The sequence below is a fragment of the Drepanopeziza brunnea genome (genome assembly GCF_022702325.1).
Source record: "Drepanopeziza brunnea f. sp. 'multigermtubi' strain 214-2 chromosome Unknown ctg4, whole genome shotgun sequence".
In the NCBI taxonomy this organism is placed as follows: domain Eukaryota; kingdom Fungi; phylum Ascomycota; class Leotiomycetes; order Helotiales; family Drepanopezizaceae; genus Drepanopeziza; species Drepanopeziza brunnea.
The window spans coordinates 1,617,296-1,644,157 of NW_027094067.1; the positions used below are offsets into that span (position 1 = coordinate 1,617,296).

At 48.1% G+C, this 26,862-nt stretch overlaps 10 protein-coding genes across 10 annotated transcripts; 2 read left to right on the top strand and 8 right to left on the bottom strand.

Moving 5' to 3' along the window:
* Window positions 1-2,005: 2,005 nt before the first annotated feature.
* L3040_003247 (uncharacterized protein) lies at window positions 2,006-2,425 on the bottom strand (the record flags this gene model as incomplete). The annotated part of the gene is made up of 2 exons (XM_007293733.1): window positions 2,006-2,314; window positions 2,369-2,425. The coding sequence occupies 2 exons, from the start codon at window positions 2,423-2,425 to the stop codon at window positions 2,006-2,008; spliced, it is 366 nt and encodes a 121-aa protein (XP_007293795.1).
* Window positions 2,426-3,731: 1,306 nt separating this feature from the next.
* On the bottom strand, window positions 3,732-6,486 carry L3040_003248 (uncharacterized protein; the record flags this gene model as incomplete). The annotated part of the gene is made up of 4 exons (XM_007293732.2): window positions 3,732-4,852; window positions 4,901-5,939; window positions 5,986-6,206; window positions 6,258-6,486. 4 exons carry the CDS (start codon window positions 6,484-6,486, stop codon window positions 3,732-3,734), a joined length of 2,610 nt encoding a protein of 869 aa, XP_007293794.2.
* A 643-nt stretch (window positions 6,487-7,129) lies between these two features.
* L3040_003249 (uncharacterized protein) lies at window positions 7,130-7,638 on the bottom strand (the record flags this gene model as incomplete). The annotated part of the gene is made up of 2 exons (XM_066154391.1): window positions 7,130-7,526; window positions 7,583-7,638. The coding sequence occupies 2 exons, from the start codon at window positions 7,636-7,638 to the stop codon at window positions 7,130-7,132; spliced, it is 453 nt and encodes a 150-aa protein (XP_066012357.1).
* Window positions 7,639-8,002: 364 nt separating this feature from the next.
* On the bottom strand, window positions 8,003-9,135 carry L3040_003250 (uncharacterized protein; the record flags this gene model as incomplete). Its single annotated transcript, XM_007293731.1, has 5 exons — window positions 8,003-8,023; window positions 8,078-8,289; window positions 8,343-8,719; window positions 8,976-9,015; window positions 9,096-9,135. The coding sequence occupies 5 exons, from the start codon at window positions 9,133-9,135 to the stop codon at window positions 8,003-8,005; spliced, it is 690 nt and encodes a 229-aa protein (XP_007293793.1).
* A 333-nt stretch (window positions 9,136-9,468) lies between these two features.
* L3040_003251 (uncharacterized protein) lies at window positions 9,469-12,247 on the top strand (the record flags this gene model as incomplete). The annotated part of the gene is made up of 5 exons (XM_007293730.1): window positions 9,469-10,207; window positions 10,442-10,548; window positions 10,617-11,003; window positions 11,051-11,520; window positions 11,572-12,247. 5 exons carry the CDS (start codon window positions 9,469-9,471, stop codon window positions 12,245-12,247), a joined length of 2,379 nt encoding a protein of 792 aa, XP_007293792.1.
* Window positions 12,248-13,700: 1,453 nt separating this feature from the next.
* Window positions 13,701-15,630, bottom strand: L3040_003252 (uncharacterized protein; the record flags this gene model as incomplete). Its single annotated transcript, XM_007293729.1, has 4 exons — window positions 13,701-14,423; window positions 14,477-15,284; window positions 15,350-15,480; window positions 15,568-15,630. The coding sequence occupies 4 exons, from the start codon at window positions 15,628-15,630 to the stop codon at window positions 13,701-13,703; spliced, it is 1,725 nt and encodes a 574-aa protein (XP_007293791.1).
* A 609-nt stretch (window positions 15,631-16,239) lies between these two features.
* On the bottom strand, window positions 16,240-17,590 carry L3040_003253 (uncharacterized protein; the record flags this gene model as incomplete). The annotated part of the gene is made up of 2 exons (XM_007293728.1): window positions 16,240-17,289; window positions 17,336-17,590. The coding sequence occupies 2 exons, from the start codon at window positions 17,588-17,590 to the stop codon at window positions 16,240-16,242; spliced, it is 1,305 nt and encodes a 434-aa protein (XP_007293790.1).
* A 485-nt stretch (window positions 17,591-18,075) lies between these two features.
* L3040_003254 (uncharacterized protein) lies at window positions 18,076-19,683 on the top strand (the record flags this gene model as incomplete). Its single annotated transcript, XM_007293727.1, has 4 exons — window positions 18,076-18,098; window positions 18,514-18,845; window positions 18,895-19,006; window positions 19,062-19,683. 4 exons carry the CDS (start codon window positions 18,076-18,078, stop codon window positions 19,681-19,683), a joined length of 1,089 nt encoding a protein of 362 aa, XP_007293789.1.
* A 1,477-nt stretch (window positions 19,684-21,160) lies between these two features.
* On the bottom strand, window positions 21,161-23,532 carry L3040_003255 (uncharacterized protein; the record flags this gene model as incomplete). Its single annotated transcript, XM_007293726.1, has 2 exons — window positions 21,161-22,795; window positions 22,849-23,532. 2 exons carry the CDS (start codon window positions 23,530-23,532, stop codon window positions 21,161-21,163), a joined length of 2,319 nt encoding a protein of 772 aa, XP_007293788.1.
* A 944-nt stretch (window positions 23,533-24,476) lies between these two features.
* L3040_003256 (uncharacterized protein) lies at window positions 24,477-25,621 on the bottom strand (the record flags this gene model as incomplete). The annotated part of the gene is made up of 4 exons (XM_007293725.1): window positions 24,477-24,614; window positions 24,670-25,163; window positions 25,223-25,335; window positions 25,452-25,621. 4 exons carry the CDS (start codon window positions 25,619-25,621, stop codon window positions 24,477-24,479), a joined length of 915 nt encoding a protein of 304 aa, XP_007293787.1.
* Window positions 25,622-26,862: the final 1,241 nt, after the last annotated feature.

Genomic DNA, 26,862 nt, shown 5'->3' on the forward strand with positions numbered 1-26,862 from the left:
GCTCTACATGCCAAAAGGGAGTACTGGGACTAGAATATTTGGCACCCGGAAGCCACCTACTTACCAATTACATGATCCAGATCCAGAGTTACCTATTTACTTACATTATAACCGAGAGATGACTGACCTTTATAATAGCTAGACTAGATACGTAATCTCAAGCTACTTTTTGCAATATTCATCTTCATCTCCATCTCCATCTCCATCTCCATCTCCATCTCCATCTCCATCTCCATCTCCATCTTCATCTTCATCTGCCACTCCCACTCCTCCTCCTCTCCATAATAACCCAACGAAAGGAGGGCCAAGAAAAAAAAAATAAGGTTCCAAAAGAAGAAGAAGAAGAAGAAGAAAAGATACATAAATCCCTCTCTGGATGGGAGGAAGGAAGGAAGGGAGGAAGGGAGGAAGGCAGGAAACTCGTTACTTCATGCATCTACCGGTAGTGTACAAGGATAGAATCGCTGTCAGACGGCAGGAAAAGAAAACAGTGCAAAAACAGTGGAATAAGTCTTGCGCGCGAGAGGAGTGGAAAAAAAATTTTTTTTTAAAAAAAAAAATCTAATTTTTTAATTTAAATTTTTTTTTTTTTTTTTTTTTTTTTTTTTTTCGGTTTTCAAAAAAAAAAACAATTTCAATTTTTCAATTTTTCAATTTTTCAATTTTTCAATTTTTCAATTTTTCAATTTTTCAATTTTTCAATTTTTCAATTTTTCAATTTTTCAATTTTTCAATTTTTCAATTTTTCAATTTATATATGTATATATCTATTTTTCATCTCGTCCGATAAGAACGATAATTCATGGCTCGGTTTGGTCTCGTGTTTAGGAACAGAACCTTCGTATTGGAAAGAGACTGACCAAACGCCGAAATGACTATCCACCATGCAAATGTAGATTTTGAGATTCTGTCTTATCGGTATTCCTGAAGTAGCGGCGGGCTCTCTCAGCATGAAAAAAAAAAAAAAAAAAAAAAAAAAAAAAAAAAAAAAAAAAGTCTAAGCTCTGGATATGGCCTCCTCTACAATTATTATGATTTATAATTTTGGGGGGGGGGGTGAGCTCACCCTTGTTCATTCTCGCTTAGGGCATGAGAAAAAAATTCATGCAAACAAAGAAACCAAAAAATTCCAGACCAAATGTAGAAAATGCTCGCGGCAAGGACTGTAGACCACCGTAGCGAGGAAGTAAAAAGATTCAATGGACAATAAAATTCCATATGACCTCCAGGTGGAACCCGGGGTAAAAACGCAAAATGTGAGTGACCTACGCAGGGATCGAACCTGCAATCTCTTGATTAGACTAAGCTGTGCCGAATCGTAGTCAAGCGCCTTGCCATTGGGCCAGCAGGCCAATTATCCTAGTATGATACTCATTCCATAAAAACTAGGTTAAAGATACCGCAAAAAATATTCCAGATGAGATCCACCTGCTTACGTCAGTGTCAGGCTGTTCGGGGCTCCTTCCTCCCCACCTTTTCTAACTGGCTCCTATTAAGCGAGGTTTTTATACCTACCACACTCTACCCACTTCTTGCATGACATCTTGTCATCAACTCGAGACACAAAAAGCCAACCTAAGTATTTGGATATATGCCAAACCTGGTCTCTACCGAGAAACATGCCAGCGGGTTTCGTCCCTGAAGGAAATTGGACCTCAACATCTACATATGAAAACCCTGTCCCAGTACCGAGATCCGCAGTTCCAGGAACCGTTCCGGGTATCGAAGTATCCCAAAAGGATGGCCCGTCGCACTGATTGATTATGCCAAGCCATCCATAGACAGAACGGAACCACGCTGGCACTTTCAAAGACCATTGAGAGCCCGAGTAGGTAATAGGAATCATATACTTTTGCATTCATCTCGTGACTCTTTACACGCCGCTACGCCAGTGAAATTTGACCTGGGAATACCCGCTCTCACACGACCCTCTCATGTCCATGCCATCCGTCCCTAACCCCCAGCGCCATACGAAGTAAAACCAATATCCAACTCGCCAGACCTGTTACATGAACACAGCAAATACAGCCCCAAGGCCAGCTACCGTAATCCACACCCCATTCTGAGAAAGCAGCGACGGGGCACTGTTGCCGCTTACCACGACGGGACTGCCGGTAGTGGTGTTCGTGCCGTTCGGCATGTACGTTGGTGTGGCTTTGGGGGAGGCTGTATATGTGTATGGGTCGTCGTCGAATGTAGTCGGGTAGTCGGTGGGACTTGCTACTGAGGACATCGTCATCGAGACTGAAGAGGCCGAGTAAGTTTTTGCGGGCTCAGACGCGGACGTCATTTTTGAGGAGTGGTGTGGCATAGACTGAAGAGATGGTTAATACGTAGACGAGATTCATTGGAAGAGATGCGAGCTAACCTCTGCGGAGACAACACTGGCTGCGAGAGCAGCGGAAAAGATGCTGGAAAATTGCATTCTGGACCGGGAGAGAGAGAGATAGAGGGAGATGGTATGCGTGTGTACGGTGGGTTTGGTAGGGAGACTCGGTAACTCGAGAGGGACACTGAGACTAATATACCGTTGTTGAAGTTGTTGAAAAGGATGATTATGCAAGAAAGAATGATCAATACGAAAGATATTTTGGATACTTATATACTGCAGTGCGATCCCTCGGTCCTCTAGTCCACGACTTTACATGCCTGCTGGGTAACTTACATGAAATCAACGAATCCCTAGCAACATCCCAAGACAATGACCTGTGTCTAATGCCAGCTCCTCTAATTCTTCCCTTCAGCAGAGGTGCATCATGTGGACCGCGTACCCGATTTGCCGCAATCATTACGGAAGGCTAGCTTCAGGTGAATGCAAATTATGCCCTGGCAGCGACTAACCTTGCCCGGGAGCAAGGCGTCTACATCGGGTTAAGCGACCCGATTTTGGGCGCCTCGGATCTGTCACCCAAGAAGAGAAGAAGCGACGAAGAGTGCAAAAAACGGGATGAGACGCAGAGGGAGGGCCTTCCTTGTAGCGAATATCAATTTGTCTCCGATACATGCAGCAAACCAATATTTTGTGGACCGAGTTGTGAACATTTTGCAATAAAAATGACGACAAGAGCCGGAGCCAAGGTGCATAAGCTCAATCTGCATCGACCTCTGCAAGGCGAAGTGAAGGGCGACTAGCCAACCGAACATACTTCGTTGCGCAACACTTGGAAAAGTGGAAATGTCCGAATATATCCATACTTGTAAAAGATGGCTTGCCAATAGTTTTCAGTATCCTGACGATAATCAGGACGTGTTAGTTGCGCACTGGTTATGTTGTTTGATCTTGTTGAATGCTGCTCTTCTTTCTGTTACATGCTGCTCCTGCCATGTTGCGACGGTTTATCGATAACCTACTAGTAGCCAAGAACAGTCCGAGGGTCTTTTTTCTCCGTCACGGCTTGTGGCCATGAAACGGTCTGATTAATGCATCCGAGCAGCGTATCAGGCCGGTTGACTGAGATCGGACTGACAGGGCGGACTTCTTGGCAGATATTTGACGACATTTGTGACTTAACGACTGGTTCGCCAGGTGCCCAAAAGCTGTGCGGAAGGTCCTTGCGGTGAAGGGCTCAGTCGTCCGATCACTGCTAAATGAAACGTATTATATCGGCAAAGATTGCTTCTGACATCTGTGATACAGAGGTCTAAGCGGTGCAGCAAGATGAGATATAGTGTGCTAGACTAGGAATAGCTCGCAATAAATAGCAAACACAAGACAGAGTTCCAGCTTGTTATCACTCACTCGAACCTACAGACAGAATCTCCTGCAAGATACATCGGACGTCGATCTTCGTTCGATGCTTGTCCTCTGGGCGTGGCAGATCGACCTCGAGAAACTGTCTTCCGATCTGTTCTGCATCTTCCAAATCCTGGGCCTCTTCTGACGAGATCTTCGAACAGGCTGCAACTAGATCTTCGCCACGAGCCGTCAAAAGGATCAATTCATCTGCTCTTTCCACAATGGCGGGATCGATGCCATTCATCGCAGCACAACAAGTCCCAAAACTGGAAGTGCTTCGGCCTGGCATAAAGTTGTAAAGGTACGTGACCTGGTCTTCCACAGTTTCGGCATGTGTATCGACACGAACCTCCATATGACCGAAAAACAGCCCAGGACGCTCCTGTAAGAAGCCATTCTCGAATATTTCATGGAAATGAGTTGCCCCTAGGACTTTTGGTCGATTAGCTCCAAGGTTGAGCAGATAGTCGAAAACCCCACAACAAAGGCCAGCACCATCAGAAGCATTTGTGCCTTTCCCGAATTCATCAATCACAAGAAGAGTTCTGCTGGTGGCTAGAGTCAGAGCCAGAGCGATCTGCTGCACATCGATCATGAAAGCACTCTGATTCCGGGAAACACTCTCCCTAGTTGCGATTCTGGTGAGGATCTTGTCCGTTAATCCGATAATGGCCTTCTGAGCAGGAACATAGCTGCCGATGTGGGCCATATAGACAATGAGGGCATTTTGCTTGAGATAAACACTTTTACCAGAGTAGTTTGGGCCTGTCATGATGAGCATACCCGAATTCTCTCCGCTCTGATGGACAGCTGATGGCGATACCGAGGGATATTGGACCTCGTCAACCTCGTTCATATTTCCCGCACCCCCCGTAACGAAGCAGTCGTTTGCAATGTATACTGGAACGGTGAGCTCTTGAAGTGGGTGTCGGCCCCCTTCGATCTGAAGGGAATTGGCCGTAATCACCCGTGGAGGGTTATAATCATACTTGCGAGCTCCAGCTGCAAGGGCAACCAGGCTGTCAAGCTCTCCACAAAGATCAGAAGCAGCGATGAGAAGTTTCTCATGTTCGAGAATCCTAACACCTAGGCCATGAAGGATCTCAATCTCCCTATCTTTTCGCTATATTAGCTTTAGAATTTGTTGTTAATCGGCTAACTTACCACAGATCATTCCGTACATGTCACCGAAATATTCATCCATCTCTTTCATGCGCTTGTTCTTATAATACCCCATATCGTTACTGGTGAACATCTTCTCCCAAGCGTCATTCTCAATACCTTCACCTTCATATTTTCCTTTACCCGTCTCCAGATCGAGAGGGACTACAGTCAGGAACCCAAGCTGTGGGAAGAAGATGCAATTCGAGACATACTGAGAGGCCCATTCGGGTATGTCGCTCGAAAGTTGTGTCGCGACGCGCGTAAGAAAGGTGTCCATGCTGTCGTAGGTTCTCTTGATGCTGTCCAACTCTGCGTCGAAGCCTTGCAAGACGGTTGTACGATGTTGTTCGGCCGACATCTGGAAGTCAACGACGTCTGTGATCATGGTACCAATCTCGTTCATACGAGCTCCTTGTATCTTAGCCAACATCTTGGTAGTGATAGCCAATGTCTGATTGCCAGCCATTTCCTGAATAGCTTCGAGTATCCTCAGAACATGGAAAGTGAAATTTTGGATATTGGCCCAAGCACCCCGACGTATAGAAGAACCATTACCTGTGGTATTGCTGATACCCTTCTGGAGATGCACCATGACCGACCGGATGTCCTTGATCATCTTTAAGCTCTGGGAAAGCTTCTCGATAGTAGGCATATTCTCGGGCAGCAGAAAGACAGCTATGGTCCGCAGCCTCTCTTCAATGACTGCCAAATCCGTACTGGGCCGCAAAAAGAGTTGCCGAAGCTTCTGTTTCCCTTGGGGCGTGCGAGCTAGACGTGAGAACAAGCCATAGACTGAAAGACTCTCCTTTGCTCCAGAGCTCGGATTGTTCGGTCCTTGCATATGGGAGTTTGGATGGATCTCGGATTGTATAATCTGGAGTGATGCCAACGTATCAACATTGACGAACATCATATCAGAAAGCGTAAACATCTCAATGGTACGGATTCGAAATGCGATGAGGGCGGCTCCGTCATTGGGCAGATATTCAACATTCTTGCGACGTCCTATGTAATGTAGAACGGCACCTGCACACCCGATCTGATCCGTCAGCTTTACTGAAACAACTAGAAAGACTGGAACACACCGTGACTTCGCTATCCAGATCAATCCAGCCCGCGAGTCTCATGAGTCTGCCTTGGCGGCCCATAGACGCGTCTTCGATCATGGCGTCTCCAGGAGTTGTGAACGCAATGTTGAGTCCATCGTCGGTAGCAAGATCTAGACCGACAAGCTTACTCTTCGCCCCCTCTGAAGAGAACTCGGGGGAAGGGCGGGCATCGAGCACGTACGCGCCAAATATATCATCTAGAAGATGGCGATCAGAAAAGATATAGGAAGCAGAGAATTCCAGCTTACTTGCTTCACCTCCCCGTTCGATGCCACGAGCATCCTTGGATAGGTGCTCCTCCAACTTTTCGTCGGATCGTGTGCTTATCAGGATAGTTGTAGGTTGTATGTGGACCTTCAACGTATCGACGATATCAAGGCCAGCCATCTTGATATCTTCCATGAGACAAAGCTTCTCGTCTCGAGCTACATAGTAGGCACATCCAACCGTACCAGGAGATTTTAACTCAACAGCCATGATGACTTCGTTGATAGCATCGGAATTTTCGCGATCCTGTACTTCCTCCTCTGTTTCGTACAGCTCAGCGCGCACAAAATCTTTATCCCGCCGAGAGGAAAAGGCAGAGAAATGCGGTACTGGAACTCCCAAGGAAATTCTATTTTGACGCGGGAGGGTTGGGAGCGCTGGGGACGACTGCGGATGGCTTCGTGGGACGGAGCTCAATCTCGAGAACGACTGAGAGCCAGGACATAAACGAGACGAAGAACGCTGGGATGCCGATCCACTGTTTGCCCGAGGACGCTTGTAGGCCATCATAAACTATTCGGTATTATGAAGGCTGGGCCAGCGGATGGTGTTTAAGAGGGCGAGATGGGCATTAAAGAAAGAAGAAGAGCAAGCTAAGAAAAGGCAGAACTACAGCTCGACCAACAGGGCTTCAACCACACACAGCATTTATTGTATCAAAACTTGTAGAGGGACATGATACATACTTTAGTGCCAACATTCTGGCGCATAGCCATTTTAATTGTCGTCAATGGTGCTCCTCTTCTTTCTTACAATCCTGCATACCAGCTGGCGCATGATAGGACATCTCTAACCACCGGGACGTCTCTCAGTCGTGAGGAATAGGTTCCCCAGCTATAATTTAGAGATCCATCTAGCTCCTGGGAGCTCCCGCAACATTCCCTCCCTCCCGTACCCACGCCGCAAACTCCTTCCTCTGCTTCCTGATGTCTACAAATCCTGGCCGGCTCTCTAGCAGCTTGAACGGATTGCCAACGTAGTCCTTGTCAACCTCTCCGTCTCCATTGGAGAATCCTGCCTCGCCCTCGCGCTCAATCTTTCCGGCCCAGACGCGCCATTGTATCGGTCGTAGTTCGGGGGTGCCCAACACAAGGCCTAGGCAGATTGTGAATATAGCCGCGAGTGTCTCAATTGAGATGTCCAGCGGAAGTGAGGAGGCAGTAGAGGCAGATACGCCAGGCGTCGAGATGGAGGACAGGGCTGCTGTGCTGGCGGAATGCAGAGCAGAATGTTCGTGGGCGGAGTAGCAGCTGTTCATGGTTCTCAGGTTAGCATCAGAACCTCTGAGGCAATAATCTCCACCTACGCGTGCGCCAGAAACAGAAAGCCAAGCCCGGTGATTGATTTCGATAACCAAGTCATTTTGACAGTGTGACGAGGGGCCGGATGCTGAGGTTGAGAGAGCTTTGATGTGTTAAGGCTCGGAGGTTGAAGAGCCGAATGCCCGTTGTCTTGGGCACATAATTAAGGTAAGGTAAGTAGTTCGGAGCATGGTCCAAATGTTAATATTGTCTATTATTTCATTTCACAAATACGCAGTGAATCATAGAAACGCCATTATTTTCATTCTATGCAGTTGCACGTGCCTATGGTGATTACTATGTCGTTCATCAGGGACAATCAATCATTCTCATCAGCAAAAAACCGTGATAACACCAGTCTGCCTAATATCAAAAATGAAAATGCCGATTGCGCAAATCAACGTGATCTACGTTCCAATAACACTCTACAACTTTTGCATGGCAGCCTACAGAAAGTCAGTGTGGTCCCGTAGAGACGCCGAGGGTGAGTGAGGACTTACGATATCAGAAGATTGAACGTATTCATCGAAGGATTCGGCAATCTCCTCTTGCAAGTCATCAAGACCAATCTTGTCATCCTCGATAACCAAGTTGATCTGGAGCTTCTTGATACCGAAACCAACAGGAACCAACTTTGAAGCACCCCAAACGAGACCGTCCTTCTCGATGGAACGGACGGAAGCCTCAAGAGCCTTCATGTCGGTCTCATCGTCTATTTGTGACAATTAGGAAACTGACCATTGGTACTTATATAAGAACACTTACCCCAAGGCTTGACATCCATAGTGACCACGGATTTGGCAGCAGGCTTAGTTTTTCCGGCCTTCTTAGCTGCATATTCAGCTAGACGCTCATTTCTGATTCTCTCGGCCTCAGCATCCTCCTCCTCGTCGTCGCTACCGAACAAGTCGACATCATCGTCCTCCTCAGCAGCTGGTGCCTTGGCTGGGTTCAGGGTGACCTCAGCGACATCAGGGCCGTAGGTGGTGTAAGCCTTGGACGCATCACCTTCAAGAGTTGCGAACTCTTCAGCGTATGATGCAATATGCTTGTACCATCTGGCTGCATGTGGGTACTTGGCGGAATCAGGTGCGGAAGGGAGGGCCTTGAAGGAGACGACATCGGCTTGGGAAGGAGAATATCTGTCCTGGAGTTAGCTAACTGTGCGCGGCATGAAGCCAGTGGATGAAGTAATCAAAAATGGAAGTTCAGAGGTGCATTTGCATGCTTGGTGTCTCGCCATAACACGGTTCTTGAGGCCGCTCAGTAACACGGACCAATTCTGTTCATCATAAGAGGTATAATCCAGGCGGGGGAAAGCTGCCCGTAGTAGCCACAATGCAGCTTCCTCCGACTAGAGGAGAGCGGAAAAACTTTGCGGAAAGATCCTGAACATACCCAACGATGTAGGAACGGGTGGTCAACCAGCTGTTGAGGGCTGAGTCACATCAGTATTGCTTTGCGTTGCAAACGAGTCGACCGCCTCCTCGTTGTATCGAGGGCGGACAGAAGACTTACTGGTGAGACCAGCATCTGTGAGGAAATCAACAAATCCCATGGTGACGGTTTGTGTCTTCTGTTATGTTTGTGAAGGAGGAAGAAGGAGGAAAGAAGGTGGGCGGAGGGGTTTTGAGTCGTGGTGGGGTGAAATTTTTAGGATTTCGATGTTGATGGCTATGACTTGAGCCGCGCCGAGACGGGACCCCTCTGCTCTGATTGGCTGTCCGAGACTAGCATGAATCGGGATTAGCGTTGCCGTCTTTCGAGAGCTCTCCAGAGCTTTCTGGATAAAGTTCCTGATCATTGACAACCAGCATATAAAAAGCAATATGGTGTCAAATGTCTTCTGCCCCATGGTACATCCAGTCCAATTGTCGCAACACATCTCAAAATGATCTCTGCACAGTTTCGAACTCCTGCGCGCCGCATTTTTGCTCGAGCTGCTTCAGCAAGTAAAAAAAACGTTCGTCACAGCAATGGAGCTTCACTAGCAACAGCGGCCCTTCGTGGAATGACCAAATTCCCTGCAACAGCAATTCTTCCAATCACTTCGGTACGAAACTATGCTGGTGGACGTCCACACCCACCTGGCGGAACCCATCGAATGGACATGGGTGGCGGAGAGGAGAAGTCGGCACTAGAGCAATATGGAGTTGACTTAACTGCGCGAGCAAAGGCTGGGAAACTCGACCCGGTCATTGGGAGAGACGCTGAAATACATCGAACCATTCAAGTGCTATCGAGACGAACGAAAAATAACCCAGTGCTCATCGGTTCTGCAGGAACCGGCAAGACAGCTATCCTAGAAGGTTTAGCACAACGGATAGTCCGAGGAGATGTGCCCGAGTCGGTCAAGAACAAGAGAGTTATCTCACTCGATCTGGGACAATTGATTGCTGGAGCAAAGTTCCGAGGGGACTTTGAGGAGAGGCTCAAGAAAGTTCTCGCTGAAGTTCAGGAAGCCGATGGCGGTATTATCCTTTTTGTGGACGAACTTCACACATTGCTCGGTCTCGGAAAATCCGAAGGAAGTATTGATGCCAGCAACCTCTTAAAACCGGCTCTTTCACGAGGCGAACTTCAGTGCTGTGGTGCTACAACACTAAACGAATATCGGATGATTGAGAAGGGTAAGCAACATTATTTTCTTCTGGACGATTAGAACAGATTTCGTGTGAAGCCTGGCTTGAAGTTTTCAAAGTGGGAAGTTGCTTGTATATGAATGCCCAGTAGACATTCATATGTTCCGGTGCCGCCTGTCTTCCGCCATTTCGTCATACTTACTCTCCCTTTTTCTGTCTATCACTGTTCTATTCTCATACATCGCGCCGATGCATCCAAGTAGGTCATCTAACATTCCTTAGATGTTGCATTAGCGAGACGTTTTCAGCCTATTCAGGTTGATGAACCTACCATAAACGATACCATCAGTATTCTACGTGGAATAAAATCAAAATACGAAGTTCATCATGTAAGTACACAACCCCTCTGCTCTTTTGAGGGAAAACCCGCAAAATTGACTGATCACCGGGTGTCTAGGGAGTCCGCATCACAGATGGTGCACTCGTAGCGGCTGCAACGTATAGCAATCGCTATATCACGGACCGATTCTTACCAGACAAGGCTATTGATCTTATGGATGAAGCCGCTAGTGCCCTCCGACTCCAACAAGAGAGTAAACCAGAAGACATTATGCGCCTAGATCAGAGAATCATGACCCTTCAGATCGAGCTTGAGAGTCTGAGGAAAGAGACCGATGTAGCATCCCAAGAACGCCGGGAGAAGCTGCAAGGAACTCTAAAAGAGTGCCAGGAAGAGGCTGCTAAGCTCACCGAGAAATGGGAGAAAGAGAGAGCTGAGATTGATGGAGTAAAGAAGGTCAAGGAGGAGCTAGAAACAGCTCGGGTAGAACTCGATCAAGCCCAGGTAAGTAAAATCCAGAAGCACAACGGAATTATACTGACATTGAAAAGCGGGAGAACAATTTTGGACGAGCCGGAGAGCTTCGCTTTTCAGTGATCCCAAATCTAGAATCCAAACTTCCCAAGGACGGCGAATCTTCCTCTACTGGTCTGATCCATGAATCGGTCACAGCAGATGACATCGCAGCAGTCGTGAGTCGAGTCACCGGAATACCAGTCGACAAGTTGACATCAGGTCATGCGGAAAAACTTATCCGAATGGAGGATTCACTTAGAGAATCCGTCCGTGGCCAAGACGAGGCTCTCAGCGCCGTCGCTAATGCTGTACGAATGCAACGCGCTGGTCTCAACGGAGAGAACAGACCTCTAGCATCCTTCTTTTTCCTCGGCCCTACAGGAGTTGGTAAAACCGAGCTCTGCAAGAAGCTGGCCAACTTCCTCTTCTCTACTGAGTCGGCTGTTGTTAGATTCGATATGAGCGAGTTTCAGGAGAAACATACCATCTCTCGTTTAATTGGCAGGTATGTAATCAACTTCTAACCAATCGTTTGGCTGATACTGACACGTCAAAGTCCCGCTGGCTACGTAGGATATGACGACGCAGGCCAACTAACAGAAGCCGTCCGACGTAAACCATACGCAGTCCTCCTCTTCGACGAATTTGAAAAAGCCCACCGCGACATCTCCGCCCTACTTCTCCAAGTCCTCGATGAAGGGTTTTTAACTGACGCCCAAGGTCACAAAATCGATTTCCGCAATACTCTCATCGTATTTACATCCAACCTCGGCGCAAATATACTAGTAGGCAACGATCTCATTCACCCATACACCGAAGAGCCAAACGGAGATATCTCGCCAAAGATTCGGAATGCGGTGATGGATGTAGTGAACAGCAACTATGCCCCTGAATTTCTCAACAGAATCGACGAGTTCATCATCTTCAAACGCCTTTCTACTACCGCTCTCCGCGATATCGTCGATATCCGTCTGAAGGAACTACAGGCTCGTCTCGATGACAGACGCGTTACTCTCAACGTCGACCTGGCCGTTCGCACCTGGCTTGCCGAGCGCGGCTACGACCCTAGATTCGGAGCCCGACCTTTAAATCGGTTGATAAGCACCCAGATCGGGAACGGATTGGCAGATAAGATTATTCGGGGGGAGCTGAAGATGGGCGATACCGCCACTGTAAGAATCAAGGAGGAAAATGATGGCTTGGAGATTGTTCCGGGTTCCATCGTTGTATGATAGAAGGCTTATCAACGTGCTGGGAAAGAAAAGGGTGCTGGGAGTATTTCTGGGCGAAACCAGACTGGTATTTAGCGTGGAGTTGCGGTAGTTTGCAGAGATATATGGTCCATGGTCTCTTCTCCTTGTTTAATGGAAGGCTATTGAAAGGAACAACCCCCAAGGCTGTCATGATAGTAAGATGAAATAGGCGTACAAAGACTTATTTTACAATTCTAGCGCCCAATTGTTGATAATCAGCAGTACAGATGAATAAAAAATCATGTTTGATTGATCGGGCAACAGCTCGACCGGTAGCTTTTACGTACTCAGTGATTTCGAGATTACTCGATCCAAACGAGTGAAGATGGTGATTAACGAGAAGACGAGGAGGCAGAAGACGCAGAAAGAGGGTTGTCCTTAAGTATCTGTCTATCCGTTCTTGCTGGCTGTTGAGCTCGGCCGGCTATTCAAGTAAGTAACTCAACGCCCATCCGCCAATTCCCAAGCCAGGAACCACTCGTGGTGTTTATTGGTTTTGGTCAGATGGCGATAGCAGGATAGGTATAGGTAACCAACCAACCGCATGCATGTGCTGATCCGCGACGAAAGAAAAGCGGGAGATTTCAAAAGAAAAAGAAAGAACAGAACACTCTGTGATAAAAAGATGTTGGGGCGAGAGAGAGAGGGAGGGTGGGGGTGGGGGGGAGGAATTGAAATCCTAAGCCTGATGCTCTGGAAGTGGAAGAAAAGCTTCGTTCTAGCCAATCAATACCTCCCACATTTGTGTGTCCACTCGTGAGATCTTTTATTCGCAGTTGCAGTTGCAGGGGCTCTCTCTCTCTCTCTCTCTCTCTCTCTCTCTCGGTTGTACTACATACTACATTGAGACTCCGATTCCGGTGTCAAGACGTAGCGTACCGGACCGGATGTACGTCTCTTCTTCAGCACGAATGTTTCAGCTTGCTAGTGGAAGCGAAGTCGAACACCGAGAAGTGGGATCCCATATTCCTTCAACATCTCCCTCGCACACGAAGTTGACGCGTTGCAAAATTCTTGTACTGCCATCGGTAGACTCCGATGGTCCTACAAATCTTGACATGAGAGGCTGAAGGAAGATCAAGATTCAGGCCGACTTCACTCATGACAGACTTCGTTATGATGCGTTTACGTTTTAATAGGCCCAAGAGCTCCCAGTTTGCATTTGAAATTGAACCAGAGACTTATTCCGTGCTTCCCCTTTTTTGATCATCAGCCTGTGCCAAACAGATCACTAGTCATTAATGGCCCCGGCAATTATGGGTATATTAGGACCTTGATATCGCTGTAAAAGACCAAATGGGCCTTCAGGCCTGAGGACCAACAGAGAACGAAAGCTCCCCTCCACTATTGTAATTATTTTGATCCCGCAATTCGCCATGCAATGTCATGAATATGCCTTTAACGCCCGATATGATGCAAAGCGAACTACACCCTACCATTTCGCAGCTGTGCTGTTTGCGCGGTCTCTCTCTCGTGCCCTTTCCTTCTCGTTCGCATTGTCGACAGCGCTACCTCGTCGACGCAAACCGCCGGCTTTCTTTCTCCTGACGACTTGATATCCTCTGTCTAGCTCAGTCTCGATTGCGCATCTAACTTTCAAAGCCCCAACAGCTGGCCAGACGCTCCTTTCTCCTCGGAGGATCCAATGGTCCAGACTCGCCTGAGTGGGTGTCTCGAGCAAGCGTACGAAGTCAGACGCAGATAGCTCGGGAACAAGGGTTACAGATGCTGCAGGAATGTGTTCATCGACTAGAAAACGCCTAATCGACAAAGGTAGAAGGCCAAGACTATCGAGCTGCTGCAGGCGATGATGGATTTCCATGGTGATCAATCGGAGGAGACCACCCGTCAATGATGTTCGTCCAGCACGTGTATGAAGTGGTGATGGTCCATGCATATCGCTTTGGAGGAATGGCACCAGATATGGCCTGGCTTGACTAACTATGAAGTGGTTGACGTTAAACAGCTCAGCGATCCGGGAAAGAGGCGAGTCTCGATCCGTGTAGGATGCATGGGTCCACGGTTGGAAGGTTATATCTGTGGCAGCTGACCAGGGAATAATAGCCCCGGAAGCGTCTTTACACTTGAGAGTGATTGATCGGCCATACATAGATGGAGAGGACGCATTAGATGCAATGGCGGCCGACCAAATCAACTATATGTACATCAGCCTGGCTCAAATATAAAGGAGATTTGGATGATACTAACAACGTTAGGAGCCGTCAGGTAATTGAGGAGGTTTGGCACGCCCCCTCTTCCAGTTGTAGCGACCGTGATATTGAGAACTCGTTTCGTCCGATTGTAAGCCTCTTCGAAAGTAAGGTCTCCAACATTGGCCCGGACACACTCCTCCAAAATTTTCACGTCCAAAAAGTAACCCTCTCGCATAAATCTCCGGATCCTTCTTGTTAAGGTACCCCACCAGCCATTCTCTTCGTGTCCATTTTCACCACCGGATCCCTTACCAGCAAATGCAGAAAGGTCGATACTGTCCCCGTTGAGAAACCTCGGTAATTCATCTTCTGTATGTACGCCTACCAAGGCAGCAATCAAAGCCCCGGTAGCGGTCCCAGTGATGATTCTGGGCAGCAGCCCTCGAGCAAAGAGCGCTTTCACAACTCCCAAGTGGCATAATCCAAATATGGCTCCTCCCTGAAGAACCAATGTGCTTCGCCCAAATGCCTGCCTGGTATCGTGTAATAGATCGAGCTTAGCTTGACTGCTGAAGCCTGGTACCACCCCAATCCCATCAGCTCCTGGAGAAGTCGGAAGTTTTGTAACATCGGCAATAGCTTGCGCGACCTGGGTTATGTAGTCCTCGATCAATAGTTTGGTCCCAGCGAATGCCCGATTGAAAAGTCGGGGAGTAGATATATTGCCCAGGTTGCGAACGAGGCCGGATCTTAGCAGATTCACAAGCTGAAGAATGTCGCCCTCCTCCCGCGCAACAATAATCGATTGCAGACGTTCGTGGATGAGGCGATAGTCATAGTATTTCGAAGTAGGATTTTGGCGCCTGTCCAGGATTAGCATATGCTCTCTTGTGTATCTCAAAGACGAGAGCAGCTGGATTGCAAATACCATAAGTCATTGCCCAGTAACACATCCAGCTGGAACGCCGCTTCTTCCCATTCCTGGTAAGAGGTCGCATCTCTGAGGATTGAGAACCAGACCTCCACCGGCTTCTTACGAGTCATCCACCTTAAAAAGCTCTATGCGCAGTCAGCTCATGTAACGAAGAAAAAATAAATAAATAAATAAATAATAATAATAATAATCCCCGAGGCACAGAGGCTTACAATTTGCCAGAACAACACCACATCAATCAGCAAGCTCCAGAAGGATTTTAAAAGCCCCGCCATATCGACACGAATATAATGAACAGAAGGTTACTGAAGAGAGATGTGAGCCATTGCGAGTAGGGGGGAGTAGCAATCCGCTTTGCTCCCTGCTCGGAATGGGGAGGAGACTAGATGGTCTGGTCTGGTTTACTGGGGAGCGCTGAGGTATGTGAGGAACATGTGATAAGAACTCAAGTACGGTACAACCAAGGGATCAACACAACCTGCAGTACTTCTTCCCCAAGAACTCACTGCAGCTTACGGTTTACACAAATAATTGAACGGTTCGCTGGACTTTACGTGATTCAATCCTTTCACAGCGAGGCTGTCGGTGTCAGTGTCGATGTCGGTGTTGGTGATAGTGATAGTGGGATGTCCAGGAATGCCAGGCCATAATCTTGGCAGTTTGCAAACCAGGCATTGCTTCTCAGGGAGTCACGATGACGAAAATACTTACGAGAGTAAGGCTTGGGGTTCAAGTTGCTTTATACGAAAGCTCCACCGAACTCTTCTGGTATCTAATGCTACATATATGACTGCTGCCCAAGGCAGACAGTGGTATCTCCAATACTGCGAAAATCTGTAGCAAGCCAAGTAGCTTGCGAAGCTTTGCCATCACAATGTCATCCCTCATTCGTCATCGTCGTCCTCAATGATATTGCGCTTCCTACCCCTATTAGTAGGCTCAGTAATAACTGGGGGTGCAGGAGCTTCGTCGTCGTCAAGATCCGCCTCGGCATCTGCATCTGCATCGCTGGTTTCCTCGGGCCTCGATTTGGATAGCTTCTGCTTCTTGGATCTGTGTCGATCTCTGTCGCTATCCTCATCGAGAATCTCTTCTTCCTCATCATCTTCGCCGCCTTCCTCCATTTCCTCGTCGCTAGATGCAAGGAAGTCGTCCTCCTTATCATATTCATCTTCTCTGTTGCGGCCACCTCGTGGAAGGTCGTCGTCGCTGTCATATTCTGTTGTTCGGCGTCGAGGCTTTGGAGCTTTGCGGCCAGGGCCAGGAGCTCTTCTTCCAGAACGGCCCTCTAGGTCCTCCGTGCTGAGACCACCACGAGTCTGTCCACGTGGGTGGTTAGCTCTCTCGGCCGCTGTCTCACGGCGGCGCTGGGCCCTAAGCCGCTCCTTCTCTGCAACTTCGGCTTTCCTCTTCTGTAATTCCGGATCTTCTGTGTTGGTTATGAGCTCCGGGCCGTTCTTGTCGTCTCTCTTGCCACCCCGAGCAGCAGCAGCAAGGTTCTTTTGTAGATTCTCCACAGCATCGTCCTGTATATCCTTGTTTGGGCGGACAGTATACTGGTTTGTCATGTGGCCCACGACGACCATCAGTTGAGAATGTAACGAGGGCGAGGCGAGGTATTGATGTGAGTCCTTCACCGATTCGTAGTTCTTGCCTTCCTTAGAAGGAGCGAGTGAGGCTGTCTGGAGCTCGTAATGTTGGTCACCGATCGAGAGCGTCGTGCTTCCATCACTCCATTTGTACACAACTGTGTTGCTTTCCAGCTTGCCATTCGAGCCCACGCGGTAGCGCATAGTTGAGGAAGATACGGCACTAGCTGAGAACTTGGCAGATCGGACGGTTGAGTGGTGGTCAGAAGTAGGTGGTTGGAAGGTATTGCTATCGAATTTGTGAGGCTCAATGCCTAGGAAGGCTGGTAATCGTAGAGCATTATACTAGAATCATTAGCTAAGCTCCTTACAATTTTCATCGCGTTCTCACCTCCCCATCTGCTGGTTTTGGCACTGGATGTCGGGGTAAGAGCTGCTCCAGCACCTGAACTTCTTTGCTGTTACCCGGGTCGACCCCTTCTGCTCTGGGCGCTCTATCTCTCCTATCCTCGTCATCTCCAGAGTCGAGCTCACGATCGCTGAGTTCTCGAATTTTTTCTGCTGGCATATCATCGTCATCACCGAACAGATCGCCATCGCTTTCCACCACCGCATCCACAATATCGTCCTCCGATACAGAAGACATGTTTCTCAAGGTAGAAGTAAAGTGAGGTGGTGAACTTGAGGTAGCGCGTTGACTCCGGAGTTTTCCTTCCTTGAAGAATTCTGTCTTAGTGATGATTGGGTTTTCTAGTCGCGGGACTTAACAGTCTTTCCGACTTGCAGTGCCGACTTGGAAGTGATCGCGGCGACTTAACGTACGAGGCGAGGCGAGGCTCTCAAGAAATCAGTAGTTGCCTTGCTGCCCTAAGCTGCTGTGTAAAGCAGCATCCAGTGGCACCTGCAACTGGAAACTCTCACCGCCTTCGGGAGCTAACTTGTTTCGAGACCGACGACTCGAAGGCGTCTCCCAACGATCTCCTATTTCTAACATGCAACCCAACTCCGATCTACTTCTGTAAAGACCTTCGACCAAAGATTGATATATCTACACCAACCAGGACCTCCCGTAAAGAGTGCGACTTGGCCCTTTGATCTAGCATTTTGGGAATCAGCGTCCAGCCAGCCAACATGTCGAACTTGTTCTCTGGAATGTAGGTACCCACCTCTTTTTCTGTACTGTTGATATGATGTTCTAGCGAGTATGCTTTTAATGGCTTTTGGTTTTGATGCTTTTCAGTTTGCTCATCCCATTGCGTTTGTTTACTGGCAGGCTGTTGGCTTTCAATGGGCCCAGACGCTCTGGAAAGGCGTATATCTGTCAATAGCATCAATCAGGATGGTCTATCTCAGCGTTGAGCTGTGGGTCAGAAGAGACAATGCTACTAAATGTCCAGAATGTCTCTAACCTATCTTGAAAGACAATTTATCTCGATTGTTGCACCAGGCATTTTTCACAGTCAATAATGTTACAAGCCCTCCTTGACCCTTCACAAGTCTTGCCTTTACTCCTTACAAGTCACGTTTTTGAAGCTGCTCACTTCTTTGCTAACAAAACTTCGCTTACAGTAGCGGACGCTTCAGAGGTGGTGGTAAGAATGGCGGTACAAAAAGCCCTGGACCTGCATCACCTACAGGCACCTCCCACAGCTCTTCATCCACAAACCTTGTGCCACGCATGCCCCCATTGCCGAACTCGCCCTCGCTTTCCCAGACTCTATCTATGAACGATTCTTCCAGCAGTCTCCAGAGTAATGACGTGCTCGCTTGCTACAATCTTCCTCGCCCAAAGCCTCTCTGGCTAAACGACTCGTACTCTAAGCATATCGTCAAGGGTAACTTCATGACGCTGTCTGCTCGCCCCAAGACTGTTGAGCAAGGTGAATGGATCGCGCATCAAGGTAAGCCCTTTGCGAATAGTTTTATGAATGTATTAACCAATTACTACAGTTGTTGAGCATTACCGGATCCTCTGGAACTTTGTCCGAGTTATTCATGACAAGGATGAGGATGGATCCTCTATCTGCAACCCTCAAACTTGTCCCCGCATGTCAGCTGGAGCGTAAGTCTATCCCTTCTTTGAAACTTTCACTTCTTAATTTTGAAATTTTCGTTAGTAATCACTCCTTCACATGGTTGAACTCCCGCAAAGAGCCCGTCGAGGTTCCTGCTCACGAGTATATCTCCCTAATGCAAAGATGGATCTCCGGCAAGATTGACAACACCACCATCTTCCCTACTGACCCTGCCGGTGTCTCATTTGCCCACAATACCGGTGCCCCAGACATTACAGCGGCAACCTACGCATCTGGCGGTCTCAACACCCCTGGAGCAAACACGCCTATCCCAGCCGGCCCAACAACCCTTACCACCTCCCTCTCACAACTGGCTGGCCCTGGTGACTGGGTCGGAAAGAGTAGTGGCTTCCCAGTCGAGTTCTTTGACGTGTGCCAGACCATCTTCCGTCAGATGTTCCGTGTCTATTCGCATCTCTACTGGGCTCACTTCACCGACCCATTCTACCACCTGAATCTGGAGAAGCCGATGAACAGTTGCTTCAGTCATTTTGTTCTTACTGCTACCGAGATCGACATGCTGAAGCCTCATGAGCTGGAGCCAATGCAACCTTTGATCGATTTGTGGGCCGCCAATGGCACCTTTCCTAAGGAGTCGAAGGCTTTCGCTTGTGCTAATCTGAGAGCCGGTGAACGCTTGCTATCACTGGCTGGTGTTAACTAAGACGGTTTAGATAGAGCTGATTTGCTTTGCGCGAGCTGGTATGGGTTGCATTTGGAATGTAGGTGATGAAAGCAGAGGTCTGCCTGCTTTCTGGGTCACAGATGATCACGAATTCTGTATGGACATGGGGTTGGTGGGATGAGCTAGCGATGATCTCTCAGGGTGGCGTTTCTGATTTCACAATGGCAAATTAGCAATCTCTATTGCGAGTTTGAAGATACACGGAGAAGCAATAGAGAAATAAAGACCCCACTAGCATCTGAAGCCCCGCCCGAGGTGCTCCTACAGTTTGATGCTCCAGATCATACATCTACCTCAATTTTTCATACTCAGCAACATCCGGCTTTCTAAAAGTTACATCAGGAATCTCTGGATCAACGAACATTCCAGAGTTGGGAGAAACGCATGCTACTAACCGTGCTCCAGGATAACCCGAGCATTAGTAACGTAGATCTCTTTCTCGGCACGCTTCGGCTTTTTTGCTCCCAGTCTCGAAGAGAAGAGAACATGACTGACCGACTTTCACCCCGGGTCAGCAAGTATACGACCATGCCAAGCCACCGACGAGGTCAAAACGTCCAAGCACGCACGTTCACGCATCTCTCTCGACAAGTGTCGAGGTCAAGACCCACCGATCAATAAGTCAATCGCCTCGCCCCATATCCATCGCGACGGTTCCACTCGATCTATCTTTCCGGGCAAGAGCGGTCGGTCGTGTGCTTAGCTAGCTACAATTCCAATGTCATCCATCATTGAAGTTGAAGCTTCACTCCTGAGATTGGTACTGTGATTTTTTCCAGCTATGTACCACGTTCGGAGACACGCTAGCCTGTCTAGCCTTCGCGCTCGCACTGTTTATACTGTAATGTTGCACGTCACGAAAACAAAAAGAAAACCTTGGCAACTCACGAAGAAAAAAGCCACCATGATCCACGACATTTTTAATCGGCGACCGCGCGGCCGGCCGGCAGCCATTCATCGACGAGCTGATTACCGGTAGTACAGTGGGTATCGTGAGATGGAAGGAGATCAAAGTAGAGTCGATTCTGCGGATACGTTACGTGCCCGCGCCTGCTGAGAACTCGACGACTTTTTTATCATCACCGGCTGTGAATCAACAGAGTCGGACCGGGGGCTTTCCGCACAGAAGTTGACTTGACATGGCTACAGAGGCGCTGGTATTTTGAAATCTTACTTCTTCGAATCTACGACTATCAATCATCAAGAGCCAGAATAATAATGATACAGAATATGACATATCTTGAACGCGAGATCTTGTTGTAGATGCTCAACTGTTCATCTGAACGGTGGCCTGACGGCATGAGCGCGCTTTATAATGTATACCCAAATATTCCTAGTGAAGAAAGAACATGTCATTACATAACATTTTATATATATATATTTTCAACTCTTTTGTATTATTCGACATATAAACAGCTCCAACGCCTATGCTATGGTAACATGCAAACCAGACACCTCACATCCACAAGCGACAAGTCCCATCTGCACCAGCACTAACACACCACGGCTCCCTAGGATGCCAATCGATATCCATCACTCCCAATGCACTCTTAATCTTGTGTCCCTTGAGAACCTTCACCGGTACAATGGTGGCATTCTCCATCATGTCGCTGACAACCTTGCCATGGAAAATTTGCAAGCTACCATCGTCACTAGCATCAGCGAATAGCGGGAAGCCTCCCTTGTGGTATTTCACTGCTCGGATAGCCTTCGAATGAAATCTCATGGTCTTGTATGGCCGTGTGGAGAGGTCCAAGTCGTGCCACAGAAGTCGTCGATCGTATGAGCCCACAATCAGATTGTCACCGCCTGGGTGGATGTCGAATGAAGAGATCCATCTCGCTCCTGGTTGAATGATCTTGACCAGTTCTTGCTTCTGAAGATCGTAGCTCCGGATTGTTCGCTGGGTCGCGACGAAGAAGAGGGGCCGGGAGGGATGGAACTGAACCGTCTGTGGGATTCCAGGGAGTTTGCGAAAAGGAATTTGCGTGAGATGTTTTGAAAGCGTGTGAATAGCAACAGCACTCCTCTGAGCCGTTGGAGAGACGGTCGAGAAAAAGTCACCTCTTTTGTGCCAGCTGATAACCTTAACGGTGGTTCGGACTGTTATTTTGATGAGAGCTCCCTCATCTGCAAGACGAGATCCCGGACGAGTCCACTTTGCAACAGGTTCCTTTCGTGCTCCATTCGCTGTAAGTGGCTGCACCGCGTTTGTCGCATGACCAAATCCTTTATCGAGCACTGCCTTGCCAACGGCCTCGGTTTCTGGATCCACAATCGGCGGTACTAGGAGATAGATATCTTCACCAGCTGCGGCAGAAAGAATTAATGCATTATCTTCCGAAGAAAATGGTCGCCATCTCACAACATTGACCGCTTCCTCATCTCCGATCTTGGCGCTCCAGACCTGTCGACCGGTCAAAAGCTCCCAAACACGGACAGTACCATCGTCTCCGCCACTTGCAAGCCAATTTCCAGTAGGATCGATGGCCAAACTGCGGACTCGTCCATCGTGACCGCGGAAGAGTGTCGAGCATACGGTTGGGAACGGCTTCAGCTCTTCGGGTCTTGGGAGTTTGGGTAAAAGTGATGCGGGATCGATGTTTAGTCTGTTCTTGCGGACTCTGGGTGCCAGGTACAAGTCTAAGGAGCGTTCAAATCTCTCCTTGATGAAATTTTCGTAACCGGGTACTTTGCGCAGGGAATCATAACCGGTTGGCAGGTATTCCTTTTCCCTATCTTCAGGGTCGGTTGATTCCCACTCTTGCCTCTCTGATTTTGTTGGGAGATACTCAGGAGGTGGATTGTAGCTCATATCGTATCCTGGAGGAGGCATTTTCGGTGCGGGGATGTTCATGATATGATCAGGACGAGGTACCTCATCTTGCCAAATATCGTAGTGGGTCTCCTCCTCCTCTTCTTCTTTCTCCTCATGAGGTCTGTATGGAAGTATCCTTCCTTCCCGTATGGCTCGAACAATCTTCATTATCCTCTTGGCTTCATGTTTGGAAGGCAGGAAGCGTCTTTTTGGCTCGGGGGCTGCACTGAGAGGCATAATTTCCTCGATCCCAGTGAAGTATTCGACAGTAGCCTGGTCACTTAGCATAAGAAAGAGGTAAATTCCAAGAGGAAGATGCTACTCACAGGATACGGGTCGTAGCCTTCCTCAGGCATCTCATTTGTCTGAATTCTTCTAAGAATCTCCAGCTCATCCTGACTCAGGTTCAAGGGTTTGCCAGTAGCTGGATCTGTAAGCCCAGTCCAGCCCTTGGGAACATCAATGCTGTCTAACAGCGCATCTAGGGCCTCCCCCTTTGCTGGCCGCATGATCTTCTTCCCATTGATATCGTAGCCAATATGTGGATACGAATCATAGAAAGTCAGGGGAATGCTCCCAATCGTGTTGGTGGCATCTTGCGCATCGGAGTCGTCAGAGTCATAGACAGGATCAATTTCTTTGTAGACGTATCTTATCCCTCCATTAGCGTCGGTGGTGATGGTATAATTCGGCTTATTCTCGTCGTCTTCTTCCGATATCGATTTCTTTTTTTCCCCATTGGTTTTGACCAGCGCCCCAATAGCAGCGGCCTCATCTTCGTCCTCTGAGGGTATTTCGTCGCTATCCAGGGCTTCCGATGTCTCCGCATCTTCATCGTCTTCCTCGTCACTGTCCTCGTCTCCATCACTGTCGATGTCGGAATCTTCGCTTTGCGACAAAATGCCTTCTAGCATTCCATCACCAAATTCAGCTTCCGACTCGCCATCTGATATTTCCAGCAAATCGCGCGTCACAGATTTGCGCTTTCGATCAAGAGTTGGGGGCGCCATGTTGGGTTGGAGAATTGGAGCTGTCTGGTTTCTGGAGAAAATAATTATTGAGGACGGAGTCGACAAAATTCTGCGATAAGAAAGCTTGCCTATCTTAGCGTAAATCAGCTGCCCCACCTCCTTATATTTCTGTTACTGGGTGGGTGCGTGAACCGAGGAAGCCTTTCAAGCCCTTCTGGCTCAAGTAAGCGAATCCTGATCTCACTTGGGGCAACAAAAATTCAGCCCGGCATGGCTGTCTCTTATAACTCAATTCATTACTAGATATGGATCCCGCTCACTGCACCAGGGTCGGTAACTCATAGCCATGTCCGATGCAGCTGTCAAGCGACCCTTTGAACTCGGCATATGATAATCACTGACAGTATTAGGAACCCGAAAGTTGGCGTATTTCAAATACCCAGTTGGGTGGGAAGATGCAGATGCCAACGAGAAAATATTGTATGGCAGGGAACACCATGCAACGCAACCCTGACTTGACATCCCGAAATCTGAGACAGTGGCCTTTTCTCTTGCGAGGCTGGTGCTCGTCGTCAGCTATGGCATTCTGTGACCATCTTTGTGTCCCAGTGCTTGAGATCTATGAATCCAAAAATTCGATAAAAAGAATCGCGTGAGGGAAGAATTGAAACAGCTGAATCGTGTATACCTTAATATCATTTCTCCAACCATCACACGTCCAAAGCGCTCATCTCATGGTAAGTAAGAGATACTTCCATGGAAATCGCCTCCGGAGAGACGTGGCTTTGATAATATACATTCGCAGAGATCGTCGCTATGCTCAAGAGGAAGCCCCGTATTTCCTCGTCGTCAGTCCATGTAAAAACCAGAAACTTTGATTCGCTGGTTATATGAACTCCGTCCCAATGCAGAGCACCCATTTTCTGTGTTTCCTGAAGCCTCTCTGCAGATATCACCACCTCTCTTCCTTCCGCTTATACTTCCTAGTAAACCTTCTTCTTCTCGTCGATGCTATATTTACCGGGTCCGCTGTTCACGAGCAAGAGAAGCCCTCCAACGATTGACAAAATCTGGAAGAAGTCGTACTTGGCGAAATCCTTGTGAGGGTGGTGGTCGTGGAGCTAGCGAGACAGTAAGTAAATAGAGTACCACTGGAAAGGATGAATTCAATCTTACAGTCCAAAAATTGTTCACCAACAGGTTGAAGATACTCAAGATTAGCACAAGCATGATGGCGCTGAACTTTGCCTTGAAGCCGACAACAACCATGACGCAAGCGACGAAGCCAAAAATTGCCACAATCACTCTCCAAATGTTCCAAGTTCCACTGAAAACAAATCCGACGAACAGGAAAATCAAGAGAACTCGGCCAGCAAGCTGGAAGTACATCTTCCGGTCCTTCTCGTCGATTTCGGGGAGACCAGCGAAGGCCTTGGTCTTGCTCACCCACGAGTCGGAAAGGACCATCAACAAGCCTCCCATGACAGACAGGTTGCGGAGGAAGAAGTTCAGGTCGAAAATGAGCCCATACCCAAGCGCTTGTGTGACCACTACTCCAATGAGGCCTCCGACGGCGTAGTCAGAGTACCTTCGGATAATGACGAGGGCCGAACATGAGACCATGGCAAAGACGTTAGCGATGAGGAAGGTGTGGGTAAGGCCGAAGGGGACTTTTGAGAGAAATTGTTAGCATACTGCATGGCCGGTCCAGAGGCCAGGTGTGCCTTACTGTGTCTGTAGTCGTTAAGGTAGATTAATTGGTCGTTCCACTGTGTAATTATTCGCAGCGCGTCCTCCACAAAAGTAACCACAATCAGGAATCGTCCAATTGCTGGCAGATATCTGCAATAATTCGATTTCAGTAATGGTAACACAATACGAAGCATACAATTGAAAATGCCCAAATGCCCAAGTGCCCAAGCTCTCTGCGGAAGACATGGAAGCGGGGGAATACTTACGGTTTGACAGGCTCAAACAAAGTGTCCAAAACATCCTCGATCTTGCCAGTTTGCTGTCTGATCGTATCAAAAGGGCTCGAATCGCTGGTCATATCCCCTCTACTTGGTCCTCCAAATTGGCTCTGGCCTCCACCCAGGTTGTAGCCCGCCGTTCCTCGAATCTGTGCCATTATCGCAGTCCTGCTGGAAGTACACCAAATTACTCAATAATTTATTCCCGTCGAAGGTAAGGAGAGGGAACTTGGGTATGTGGCGGAGAGAAAGGCGGCAGTAATTATCAGAATGAGTCGAGAGATGGAGCTTAGGTGTGTTCTGGAAAGAACGACAGTGGTTTAAACTTAAGCTCTGGTGGGTTGCCGAGATACAAGGTGGCCTCTTCGGCCGAATGCTGTAGCACCACCAAAACAGCAAGTATGTGCCAAGTCTTTCTTTGTCAATAGTTCTAAAAAGCCACCTCTAAAGGTCTATCAATAAAGAAAATGGCTATGAACTCTGATAACATATTTCTTCTTTTGAGAAATTTGACAAAGAAGACGGAGTAACAGCATCCCAAGTCCGCATTCACCAGCTGGGAAAGGTACTCAATAGATTTGCAGATGGACAGATGTTACGGAACCATTAGAATACTGTAACCTAGCTAGTTGCACAACGAAAGCTGAATGGTTCTCTGAATGGTTCTGCCAATGGGCTTACTGAATAAACCTATTACACTTAACAAAACCGTTCATTATCCGCAGACTGAATCCGGTTTATGCGATGAATGAGATATTAATCTGGGAATTTGGTAGCATTCAAGTCATGAGCTATACTTTTATTGTTTAAAACAATCACCCGGCTTACATCTCATACTGTATCTTGCGCAACAATCATACTCTTCACGGATTGAGGCTTCTTTCTATGATCTTATTTGAGTCTTGACTTTTGAGCCAGTCTTGCGACTTCCTATCCAGATACTCCATCCCGTGAAGCAGCATTACCCTTCAATATGCCCCAGAGACGCTTTAAACGCCAAGGACATCAAATTGGATGAGGCTCCCGCTAATTCATCCTTAATTAAAGGCACTCAAATCTAATGGAACACTGCTACCACGCCCTGCTCGATACCTTTTCTGCGCTCCAATAAATTCTCGTGGCTTCGGTAACATTGCCTCATCTTGAAATTTCCACCTCGGATCGTTAATGAACACCCTTCTCGTGGGCTCTGAACTTCGATGCGGGATCGCATTTTTAGGCATTCCGCCTCCGTTAGAAGACAAAGTATAAGAGCTCGGATCCATCGGTCTCATAGGCTGTGGACTGGGCCTTGAGCTTGGAGGTGGTGGAGCCGAGCTTGGAGGAGGAGGGGCGGAAGAGGGCGCTGAAAATGAGGAAAATGAAGGTGGAGGAGGTGGTGGAGGTGGTGCAGCAGCCG